This window comes from Bison bison, unplaced genomic scaffold (genome assembly GCF_000754665.1).
Source record: "Bison bison bison isolate TAMUID 2011002044 unplaced genomic scaffold, Bison_UMD1.0 scf7180017864154, whole genome shotgun sequence".
NCBI classification, from domain to species: Eukaryota; Metazoa; Chordata; class Mammalia; order Artiodactyla; family Bovidae; genus Bison; species Bison bison.
Genome location: NW_011494726.1, coordinates 195,752 through 208,169, shown reverse-complemented (window position 1 = coordinate 208,169; position 12,418 = coordinate 195,752). Strand labels below are relative to the sequence as shown.

Genomic DNA, 12,418 nt, shown 5'->3' with positions numbered 1-12,418 from the left:
CGACCCCATAGACGGCAGCCCACCAGGCTCCCCCGTCCCTGGGATTCTCCAGGCAAGAACACTGGAGTGAGTTGCCATTTCCTTCTCCAATGCATGAAAGTGAAACATGAAAGTGAAGTCGCTCAGTCGTGTCCGACTCTTATCGACCCCATGGACTGCAGCCTACCAGGCTCCTCCGTCCATGGGATTTTCCAGGCAAGAGTACTGGAGTGGGCTGCCACTGCCTTCTCCGTAACACTGTAGCACACATTTGTTTTTAAAAATCCACATGGACCCATGCAGCTAAAACCCATGCTCTTTAAAGGGTCAACTGTAATTATTTGTGTAAATTCATAACCCAACCAGACCTTAAACTTTCTGAGGGCTGGGTAGCCCTTTCATCTGAATCCCCTCAGTCCAGCATAAGCCCAATACAAAAGCAAAGAAAGAACACTTAGTGTGGCAGGGAAACCAGATCACTCATACACACATACACACAAATGATAACTACTCAACAACCTCCATTTTTTACTTTCATAATTTTGCCTGAGATTCTCTGGGCCTAGAAAATGAATCAAGATTTCTCTACAGCAATCACAATAATCTCATTCTTTTACCAATGATTGGGCAAGGAGTGAGCATGTGACCCTGATCTAGCCAATGAGACAGAAGGATGTATGCTGGGTGCTTATGGGAAAGGTTTCCTTCCCAGGTAAGAGATACAGGACTTCAAATAGCCTTTTTTTGCTGTTTTTCTGTTGGGTTAAGGATATGACACCTGGAGTTGTGGCAGCCATTTTGCATCTGAGTCAATAAGCACAAGGACGAAAAGCCAACATGCTGAATTGGGCCGGGGGGGGGGGGGGGGGGAATGATGAAATCGACCTTGTTGTGTCAATCAACCCTACAACCGACTCCTGGACTTCTTAGTAAAAAACAAGAAATGTGATATGGTTGGGCCACTCAAATGGCTGTTCTCTTGTTCTCTGTATATCCCCTGGCCAAACAGAGCCTGCTTCACCTAACACCCTACTTACATGACTGACCTTCCTATGTACCTGTCCCAAGCCCCAGCTAATGACAGCTTACCAAAGGGGTGGTGAGTGGCTAGCACCTTTGCTGGTTTCCTTGGTAACTAATGAGCCCACCTGAGATCAATTCCTCTATAACTGATAATTCCCCGTTTCCCATTTGGGGAGCAAAGACTGCCACTGTGTCCTGGCTGCAATGCACTGCACATGGGGTTTTGTAGATGGCATACCAGAGGCTGCTTTGAGTAACTTTCTCTACAAGCAAACTGGGATTTTTCCATTTTCTTAATACTCATTGATGGTGGTAGCAACTGAGGATTTATGAATTTCCATACCTGTTTATGAGTTTCCATAGGAGTTGTGAGTGGAGCCGAAGCTTTGACTCTCATGCCCAAGGAGAGGGTCCAAGTGGTTGTCCAGTTTGTTAGTGCAGGCTCTGGAATTCTATCCTGGAAAAGGAAATGGCACCCCACTCCAGTATTCGTGCCTAGAAAATCCCATGGACAGAGGAGCGTGGTGGACTATCCATCTGGATTTAAATCCCCAAACCGATACTTTTAGCTATGTGAGCTCACCTCTCCGGCCTTATGAGCGTAATATTACCTACCATAAAGTTTTAAAACTACTAAGTGAGTTAGTGGTAGTAGTAGTAATTTAGTCGCTAAGTTGTGTCCGACTCTTGTGACCCCATAGACAGTAGCCTGCCAGGCTCCTCTGTCCCTGGGATTCTCCAGGTAAGAATACTGGAGTGGGTTTCCATTTTCAGTTAGTAGTAGACTATCGAGAACATGATAAGCAGTGGAAAATAATAGATAAGACTGGGATAGTTACAGCCTTGATATAAGGATTAAATAATATAAAATGGCAAGTACATGGTAAAAGCTTAATGTGTGCTAAATCGCTTCAGTCGTGTCCAGCTCTTTGTGACCCTATGGATTGTAGCTTGCCGGGCTCCCATGGTCATGGGATTCTCCAAGCAGGACTACTGGAGTGGGTTGCCATTCGCTCCTTCAGAGGATCTTCACCCAGAGATGTAACCCGAGTCTCTCATGTCTCCTGCACTGGCAGGCAGGGTTTTTTTTTTTTTTACCACTAGCGCCACCTGGGAAGCTCCAAGGGCTTAATAAACCTTGGCTATTTTTATGTTCACAAGCTGACTCAAAGGTAAGGCTCTTACGAGGGTGGGGCAGTTTGCAGGCTGATGCTCCGTGACATCCAAGGAGACGTTATGCACTTTCCAGCGTCCACCTGGAACAAGAATTCAACCACCGAAGAACGGCAGAAAACCACAAATAGCTCCAGGGATACCGGCAGCAGCGCTTCCCACCAACAGTGTAAACTTGGCTGGTTAAGAATTGACAGTTTTTTATTAAGCCGGTTCTTCGCAGGACGTCTCAGTATCTGTGTCTGAGAAACGAGGTGGGCAGGGCCCGAGGCAGAGATGAGTTCTCGGGTCTCAGACCGAGTTTCTTGGGCGAAGTGTCGCAGAGAGACAAGGACACCAAAGCTCGAGACCTGACTAAAACTTCCTCCCGGAAGGAGCCTCCACGGTTCTGCGGTTCTGGGTCCGCGCCCCAGCGCACCACGTGACTGGTGTCAGCACCACGTGACCCGGGGCCAGCCCTCGCGGCCCCGCCCAGCTCCCGCGCAGCACGCGGCTTCCGGTAGGGGCGGAAAGCGGAAGTGTGGGAGGGTCTGCTGGGCGGGATCGAGGAGGTCCCGGGGGAGGATGGAGCAGTGAACGGGTCTGGGCGGCTGCTGGCAGCGCCATGGAGACGGTGCAGCTTAGGAACCCGCCGCGCCGGTGAGGGGCCGCTGGCTAAGAAGAAGGGGGTGGAGGGAGGGAAAGACGGGGACTGGCGGAGGGGAGACCCGGGCGTGCGAGCCCCCTTGGAGGGGACGGACCTGCGGGGCGAGGTGATCCGGCTGAAGGGGCACCTGCTGAATGGGGAACCTCTGGCCGGTGGGGGGTCCGGCCACGGGGGATAAACGTGGGGCTGGTTAGAGAGATCGCTTGCCGAGGCGAACATCCTGGCGGAAGGTGGGGGACAGGTGGGGAGGGCAGCTGCTGGGGGGCTGGAGACAAGTTAGGAGAGCACCTGCTGAGGGAGGGGACCGCTGGGTGAAGCCTGTCCTAGAAGGGACTCACTAAGTTAGGATGCTGAAGCCAGATGGGGACCTACGAGGGGGGTCTGGCTAAGGGGTGGGTCGGGAACTAGCAGAGAGGAGAGCTGGGCAGACTTTTCTAAGGGAGGGAGTCCCACCAGAGGTGCAGTGGGGAGGGTCTGTTGAGGGGAGAAGCTTTGCTGCCTGAGGCCGGAGGTGTGCCGTACAAGGTGGACGGTCTAGTAAGGGAGGCTTCGTGCAGGGCAGCGATTTAGATGTTTTTGGTAGTGTTCCCTCTCTAGATGATGGCATCTTTCCTTCCTGATATCCAGGATCTTCCTAATCTTCCTCACTCCCACACTGGGAGGTAGATAGAGAAATAAGAGACTGTTTGCAAGATGGGCAAATTGAGGCCCAGAAGAGTTGAGAGACAGTCGTGTGTGTTCCGGTTTTTTTTGCTCTAGGTCTGGCTCACTGGACTCAGCCAGACTGTGCCCTTTATTCAGGTCTCTATTGTTTTGTATCAGCTCCAAATCCTACTGCTCCCTGGAATTGTTTTAAGTCAAGATCAGGGGGAGTGGTTGGTCCTAGATAGTCTGACCTCCTGAGTTGGTTGCAGTTGTATCAGTGATTTGCTCTGTGGACCCCCGGGGGTTTTCAATCACACTGCCACATCTGGAAAAAAATGGAGAGTACAGCTTGAGGTGCCACGAAGTTTGCTTCAATTTCACAGAGCCCTCTGACTTCCTGTAGCAGAATGAGCTCTAAAGTAGGAAGTGTTCAGTGTGTGGGAGTGCGGGGCAATGGAGAGGTGAAGGAAAGGGTTTCACAGCTGGGCCTGTGCCCTTGGCTTTTTTTGAAATGCACAAACACTGCAGAAGGCAAATAGCTGGTTGGGATGGACTCGTAAGTCACCCTACTGTAGTGCACCGAGTCTGAAATACAGTGATTATTGCATGCATCTAGCACTTACTGGGTGCCAGACGTTATTCTCGGGCTTCCCTGGTGGCTCAGAGGTTAAAGCGTCTGCCTCCAATGAGGTAGACCCGGGTTTGATCCCTGGGTCGGGAAGATCCCCTGGAGAAGGAAATGGTAACCCACTCGAGTATTCTTGCCTGGAGAATCCCATGGACGGAGAAGCCTGGTAGGCTACAGTCCACAGAGTCGCAAAGAGTCGGACACGACTGAGCGACTTCACCTTCACCTTCACCTTCAGATGTTACTCTCGGTGCTTTCCGTGTCTGTCATTGAACCATATGAATTTGCTGATATTTGACCATTTTTGATGTATAAAAATAGTAGTTTCATATGGTTCAGCTTAACTGTTGACTCGTTTGACCGTCACAACAATCTTATCACCTGTATCTCTGTTTCACAGGTGATGAAACTGAGGCCCAGAGAGGTTAGCGATTGGGCAGAAGTTGCACAGTTACTAAGTGACAAAGCTGGGATTTTAATCCAGGCAGTCTGATCCAAAGTCTGTGCTCTCAGCTGTATCACTCTGATGCCTCTCTGGGAGTACCCTTGTTTCACAGGGCCTTGTGTATGTTAGCAGGTATTTGCTATTGCACCATAGATCCAACTATAAATGGACACTGGTTATATTTCCTTCTGAAATATGTTTGTTCTTTCCTGGACGTGCTGGTTTAATTGAAGAGAGGATTAGGAATCTGAGTTTTGTTTCTGCTTTTACTTTATGCTGTACAATCTTGGGCAAAAAAGTAAACCGTTTTGGTTTTTGACACTCATTCCTGTGCCTTTTGGATTTTAAAAATTTTATTAAATGTGCAAGAGAAAAGTGTTGCAGGGTTGAATTCTTTTTTAATATTTGAATTTATTTTAATTGGAGGATAATTACAATATTGTGATGGTTTCTGCCATACATCAGTATGAATTTGCCACAGGTGTACATGTGTCCCCTCCATCCTGAACCCTTCTCCCATGTCCCTCTCCACCCTGTCCCCCCCACGTTGTCACAGAGCACCAGCTTTGGGTGCCCTGCTTCATCCGTCATCTGTTTTACATGTGGTAATGTATGTTTCGATGATGCTGTTCTCTGAAATCATCCCATCCTCTGCAGGGTTGAATCCTTGAATGACAGGTGCTTTCCTGCTCATCATAGCTAGTGAACTGCCTTTCGGCCAGTTAACTTTATTACCTGTGATATTAGTTTGTTAGGACTGCCATTGTTGATCTCACAGATGGCATGAGTTAACAGAAATTTATTTTCTCACAGTTCTGGAGGCTAGAAGTCTGAGGTCTAGGCATCAGCAGGGTTGTTTCTTTTGAGGCCTCGGTCCTTGGCTTGCAGATGGCTGCCCCCTTCCTGTGTCTTCACGTGGCCCTCCCTCTATATCTATGTCCTCATCTCCTCTTACGAAGACACCAGTCATGTTGGATGAGGGCCCACCCATATGATGTCATTTTTACCTTAATTAGCTCTTTAAAGGCCCCATCTCTAAATACAGTCACATTCTGAGGTCTTGAGCGTTAAGACTTTAACATGAGTTTGAGGAGGTTGGGGTGGGCATGTATATTTTATTTTCATTGAAAAGCTCCATCCATTTATCTTACATATTTGTTGTAACCCATAACGAATTCTGCAAGGAAAGAGTATAGGTATATATAAATAAAATGGACCTTACAAAAGTTAAAAGATGGGAGAAAGAGGTTTGGGAGCTAGCCAGACCAGTGAGTAATGACTTCATGAACACCCTTATTTGTGTTTGGAAAAGTACTGGTGTCTTTTCAGAGATTCAGATGGCATGTGTTTCTAATAAGGGAAAGCAATCCCAAGGTAGGAAATGCTCTTTGTGTTCCTGAGTTTGATATTTGTGTGTGACTAAGAGAATGACGATGGTAAAGGGCCCACCAGGAGATGCGGGTTTGATCCCTGGGTCGGGAAGATCCCCTGGAGAAGGAAATGGCCACCCACTCCAGTATTCTTGCCTGGAGAATCCCAAGGACAGAGGAGCCTGGCAGGCTACAGTCCATGGGTCGCAAAAGAGTTGAACACGACTTAGCAACTAAACAACAACCAACAACAAAAGAATAACGATGAAGTTGACGGTTTGCATAGGAGTTTTATGTTTTTTCACTTTCTGTTTAGTTTTTAGAAGTTTATGATTTTAAGAAGTGAGTTGCCATTAGATACTAATAGTGTGGTGAAGTGTGTAGAGTGCATTTCTGGGATTCTGACCATCCACGCAGCTGACTTAGGAGAGGAACATCCCCTGTTGTCTGGTCCTTGGAGGCTGTGTTGGCTAGGCCTGTTCAGTTATGGGCAAGCACTGAAACTACCGAGGACCTGGGGAAGTACAGTCGAAAGGGCTGAATCATCAGAGTTGGGCTGTTTGCTTAGAATGCTTCTTCCATGAAGACTCATGTAGAAAACATCATTGAGTCCCTTGTCAAAAGATTTTCCATAGAATTGTCATTTGTTGATAGCACAGTAATACTTTCTCGGGGCGAACTTCTTCTTAATTTTGAAACCTCATGAAGAGTGCCGAGAAAGGTTTATGATACTCATCATTGCATTCATTAGTCCATTTAGCAAATGTTCTTATAGACCACCTCTAGGTTCAGGCACCAGAGATAAGATCCTTTAAGCCCAAGGCAAACAAAACCCCACCTAGATTGTTTTAAAGGAGCATCTGAACACTCTATAAAGTTTGTCTGTTGAAGTATTATCAGAGGCCTGCAGCTGTCTCATGGCAGTGGCCATTTCCTTTGTTATGCCCTGGTCTCTAATAGTTGAAATAGTGAGTTTTGCTCTTTATAAACCACAAAGCCACCACTTCAAAGGAACACATCTGATCTTCCTTTACATAAGCTGTTTATAAAGCTTTATACTTGAGAAAAGAGGTATTGTCCATTGTTTATACAGTTATAAATCAATGCTTTACCCACTCCCGCCCCCCCACCCCCATTGTGAGATGGTCATTCTGATTTCTGGGTTCATAGAAATTTCACTTCTGACATTGAAGTTTCACTTCAACCCTTTTTGTTTTGAACCTGGGAGTTTTTGTGATGTCATTGGAATTTAATTTTTAGGACCTTTTGATTTTCAAAGGTCAGTGTGGTTGTTTCTTTGGTTAATTTTCAAGTCATGGCAATTATTGACCAAGAGCAGTTCTCCCTTTCTCTAGTTTGATATTTATGAAATCCTGTTAAGATTGTCTTCTTGAGATCAGCATTTACTGGAAGATAAACTTGATGCGTTCAGGTGGGTGGGGTTTTTTTTGGCTTCTCTTACGGTTTTGCCATTTTCTCCAGGAAGGTACACGTTTGTGTGCGCGTGTATTTTAGTTTATCTTTCCTCGTAAAAGCTGGTATTGTCCAGCTAGTTTAAACATTTTTCTTTACAAAGAAATTCCCAGTGGACTGCTTCCATATTTCACCGCTTCCTGAGCTCTCCTTTCTTTGTTGTCCTTTATAGTTTCAGGAAACCATGGTGTAGAACACACACATGCACGCACACAAGTGCTCCTTAGCAGACGGCTCGTCTAAGACTGTTCATAATTTTCACAGTTCTCAGTTAAAAAAACACCCTATGCTCAATTTATAACCTCGTCTGTTGATCATGGTTTGTCATAGAAAAATCTGAATTATCTGGAAGTTGTGTGCAAAATCTTTGATTTTGGGGAATAGTCAGGTACACAGTCACCCCAGGAGAGTCTTGGTGAGACTATTTGAAACTTCCAGCTGTCTGGTTATTTTTTCACTTTTGATCACATCTAAGCATATACTCTCCACTTTCTGTTTCTGTGATACCTTACAGAATCCATGTATTTCAACAAAAATAAGTACCAAAGTCTTGCTAATGGAGAGCAAGATTCTTCTCCATCTTCGTTGACCTCCAGTCTAAGACCATGTTTCAGTTCATTACTAAGCTTGCATTAAGCATCTTTTCTGAACAGAGTTATGTCATCTTTGTTGATGGAATCTCAAGATTTAAACGGATTCTAGCTAATGCTTAAATCTACTCTGCTGCGTTTCAGCTATACAAGGACTAGTTTTCTGTCTAGATGCTCCAGTGATGGGAATCTAGGGACTCCTTAATTGCAGTCTAAACCATTTCAGAGCAGCTTTTAGTGTTAGAAAATTCTTATATCTGTGGAACTGAAGTCAGCCTCATGGTAGCTCTTAATCCTCCAGTACTGATTTTGCTCATGGAGGTGACCCGGGACACAAGTAATATTTCCATAGACCAGCCCTTCAGCTTCCCTTAAAGGCCTCTTAGCTTGCCTTTATTGGCATTTACCAGTGTAGGCTTTGCAGAGAAATTTCTCAGATGCTAATTGTAAAATAAATAATGTGTTTTGTGTTCTCTCAAGTTGCTGGTAAGTACAATGTATTTTATGCTTACATTTCTTCATTCACAGGCAGCTGAAAAAGTTGGATGAAGATAGTTTAACTAAACAACCGGAAGAAGTGTTTGATGTCTTAGAGAAACTTGGAGAAGGGTGAGTGCCCAGATGTAGGTGGACTAGTAGGTCTCAGTCTTTTTCCTGCCCCAACACCAGCAGGATGTGAACCTTTCTTATGCAATAATTTGTAAAGCTAAGGAAAAGAAAGGGAAATATTGCATATCAGCCTTGCTCTGGGTGGGGTGGGAGGTAAATTTACAGCTTGAAATGCTCTTTCTCTCATTCCCCAATCACTTCGATAGACAGAGTTAGTGATTCCTGGTCTTTTCAGTACCATGGATATCTGTTGTTTTCTCTCATAAAATCTGTGATATGCATGATTATATCTATTTAACAGATAACACTAGTTTATACTTTGTTCAAGAAATTTTATTAATCAGACATACTTTAATTTTCTGTTCATAGCCTCTCAGAGATATTCAATAACTTGTTTCATTTTTTTTTTTAAAGGAATTCAGCATTTTAGTTAGTGCCACTTTGGGAAATACAGAAAATAAATCAAGGACTGTCACTACTTTTACAACTTCCTAAGAGATCTAGGATCCCAGGTCGGGAACTAGAGGACTTCTTGAAACACAGATTTGTGAATGAGTTTATAGAATACGAGTAGAATGATATTTCGTAATAGATAGTGACCGTCATTGGCTTTCATGATACAATAAAGGTTGCATCATAATTTTTTATACTTTGGATATTTTTATATTTGTTTCTTTTTCTGTAATGACCAAGACATTAAAATATTAGACACCCTTTCCTAAGTTTTCGTTGTTCATTTTTGAATAGGTAATCAAGTCACATGATTCAAGATTTGAAAGGCATAAAAAATGGCCTGAAAAAAATCTGCCTCTTATCTATCTCAGCCACCCAGAAGCAACCAGTATAGCAGTTTTTTATGTATTTCTCAGAGGTAGTTTATGCATATATAAGCATGTAAATGTGTGGGTGTGTGTTTCTGTATTATGTAAAATCTCTTGGAAGTAATTCTGGTTCAAGAGAAGAGCTGAAGTGTTAGTTTATGAAAATGTCTATTGTCTAATTAGTGTTTGTTCTTTACAATCAGCTTTTATATGTCATAAGTTTATTTTGGAGTCAGTGTTATTTATGCCTAATATAGATAACAAATGCTAAACCCAATCCTGGATTACATGGAATAGGATTTCATGGATTACCTCCTTGTGAAAAACATTAGTCATCATCTTTTTGTAAGTTGGAAAAATATTGTTTGGAATGAAGCAAGAAATCAAGCAGAGAAGGGAAGTAAAAGATGACAACAGCTGCACTGCTAAAAGACAAGTGCTCAATGAATCTGAACCTACAAGTTGACTTGGCATCCTTAAAGGTACGGGGAAAGAAAATCCAGTCCCGCTATGACTTTTGCCTGCCGTTTTCAACTCTAGCTTGATATCCTCGGTATTTTCTTCCATGTAGTGAGTCCAAGGCCCTTAATCTAACCATGCTCACAGGTGATACTTAAAATAAGATCAAGAGTGGTAGGCATAATTGACTAGGTGTGTAACTGACTTGTTTTATTTTTAATGAAAGTGTGTTACAGTAGTAAGAACATAGACTCTGCAGGTTGATGAACATCTTGAAGCTTCACAAGCCTCAGCTATGAAGTGAGGATATTACCATCTCCCTCATAGGATTATGTTGAGTATTACATGAGATAATCAGACTAAAGTACAGTACAGTGCTTGTCACCTAATAAGGGCGCGGTAAATGGCAACTATTATTTTATTTTTAAATATATCAATTGAAGCATTTTTCAGATCTTATCTTGCCCAATCAAAGTTAAATCTTAAGTCTTAAAGTATATTTAGATGTTCTTGTGGCGCAGATGGTAAAGCGTCTGCCTACAATGCGGGAGACCTGGGTTCAATCCCTGGGTTAGGAGGATCCCTTGGAGAAGGAAATGGCAACCCACTCCAGTATTCTTGCCTGGAAAATCCCATGGACGGAGGAGCCTGGTAGGCTACAGTCAGTCCATGGGGTCGCAAAGAGTCAGACACAACTGAGCAAATTCACTTTCACTTATATGTCTTGAAGGGAGCTCTGTTTGGGTGGATTGGGTTTGAGGAATGTCAAAAGAAAACTACAGACAGAGAGTGATCAGAAATATAATGTAAGGAGAAACTAAGCTAATTATGATTATTTTAAATTACATTTTAGATCTGTGGATGTCTTCTTTAAGGACCTTGGAGATTTCCCTGTAAATCTATCACCAGAAAGAAAATAAAGAAAGCTTCAGATCTTCGCATGTTATCATCATATTGTTTTAAATGTTACCACAAGTGCTTGGATTTCTGTCATCCTGACTGAATGAGCCTGAGCGAGCTTCATTTAATCAGCCGAATCCTGAAGGAAGACCTGAACTGCACTTCCTTCCTGAACACAAAAGACCATGCCATGGTTCTGGAAACTGAATGGGTTGTGAACTCTCATGGACTTGGACCTAATGTAATGAGCTCTGGCTAAAGGATTCTATCGGATTCCCAAGACTGCCGCCATTCTGTATTTTGAGGAAATCGTGGATCTGTGGCAGAGCAGGGCCAAAGCTCCAAACCAGAATGGATGGACAGCCCTCAGAAAGTGTTTTGAATTAGAGCTTTCACCTTTCTTCCTTCTGTTGTATTTAAAGTTTTACCCATTGATTCATTTAAGTTTTTAATCGGGATAAGAGCAAAAACATTTTGTGCATAGTTTGGTAACTAGTGAGTGATATGGTTAAGACTCACCTGGTTAATTTGGCCTCAGATAGTGTCTAATTTCTGTTTCTCTGCATTGACCCTTGCCTTGCAGAGCGTGTGTGAAGCACCTCCTTTGTGGTATTACTTGTTTTGTTCTCTGCCAGTTAAAATTCACTGAGTCACTGTAGTGTTTTTTTGTAGAGAGTCAGGTCTTGAACTTACCTTCAGCCAGGGGTTCTTGCTGAAGCCTTCTAAATTGTACTCTAAGTGCAGTCTGGAATTGTGAATCTTAATTGTTCATATGAGCTCTTGGAGTTTTCTTGGCTGTCAAGATAGCATAGTGAGGTGTGGAGGGTGTCTAGTCAAGATTTCTCAGTGCATGCAGGAACCTCTCCTTTCCATTTCAAATATATAAGAATAATGAATGAAAATTAGTTTTTTAAAATATAAGAATACATAGCCAGCTATAGACCAGGGATAGAAAAGACAGTTATCGTAGTAATAGGAAAGTAAAGCATGCCATGTTGTTGTCGGGAGATTGGGCTTCCTGCAGGAAATTTTTGTATCAGTTGCCTGTGGCCTGGGGAAAAAGAGGGACTATTCTGACTATAGGAACTGGGCCTGGAGTGTATTCAGGTATGGTGTCTTGAGGGCTGAAAACCCTAAATCCTAATGCAAGACCTAGTTTAATCGATAACTGAGCTAAGGGAATCATGAAACCATCATGATGTCATGAAATGCTCAAGAACAGTGAACACTGTATAGAAAAGAATCATTCAAAGTAAAATGAAACCCATATGAGGAAATCCAGTGCCATTAAATAATCAACAGACGTAACAAGTAGGAAATTCCCACCCAAGGAAATAGAAATAATGGAGCAATCTGGAATTTCATGTTTGTTTACAATTTTCAAAAAGATAAAAGGAGGGAATAAAATCCTTAAAAGACAAACACAAAATTATTAACATGAACAGCCCCATGAGAAAGAAACAGCTGAGGGGCCTGACAATGAAAACTACAACAAGTGAAGTTCTAATGCCCAGTAAATTGCAAAAGCTGTCAACTGGACAAACTGAAAAGAGAATTTGGGAATTGAAAGCTAGAAATGAGACTGATCACAAAATGTAAGACGGAAATGCAGTGTTGGAAACTAGGGAGACAGCATGGATTGACAAGGTCCACTCTA

The 12,418-nt window shown here is 43.3% G+C and overlaps 1 protein-coding gene across 1 annotated transcript in view; it reads left to right on the top strand.

The window, feature by feature from the left end:
* The first annotated feature begins 2,676 nt into the window (after positions 1-2,676).
* STK4 (serine/threonine kinase 4) overlaps positions 2,677-12,418 on the top strand; it is an 89,883-nt gene continuing 80,141 nt past the window's right edge. The window contains exons 1-2 of the mRNA XM_010841004.1: positions 2,677-2,814; positions 8,501-8,581. Of these exons, the coding sequence (XP_010839306.1) occupies positions 2,780-2,814; positions 8,501-8,581 (116 nt within the window). The 5' untranslated portion in view covers positions 2,677-2,779. The remainder of the gene's footprint in view (positions 2,815-8,500; positions 8,582-12,418) is intronic.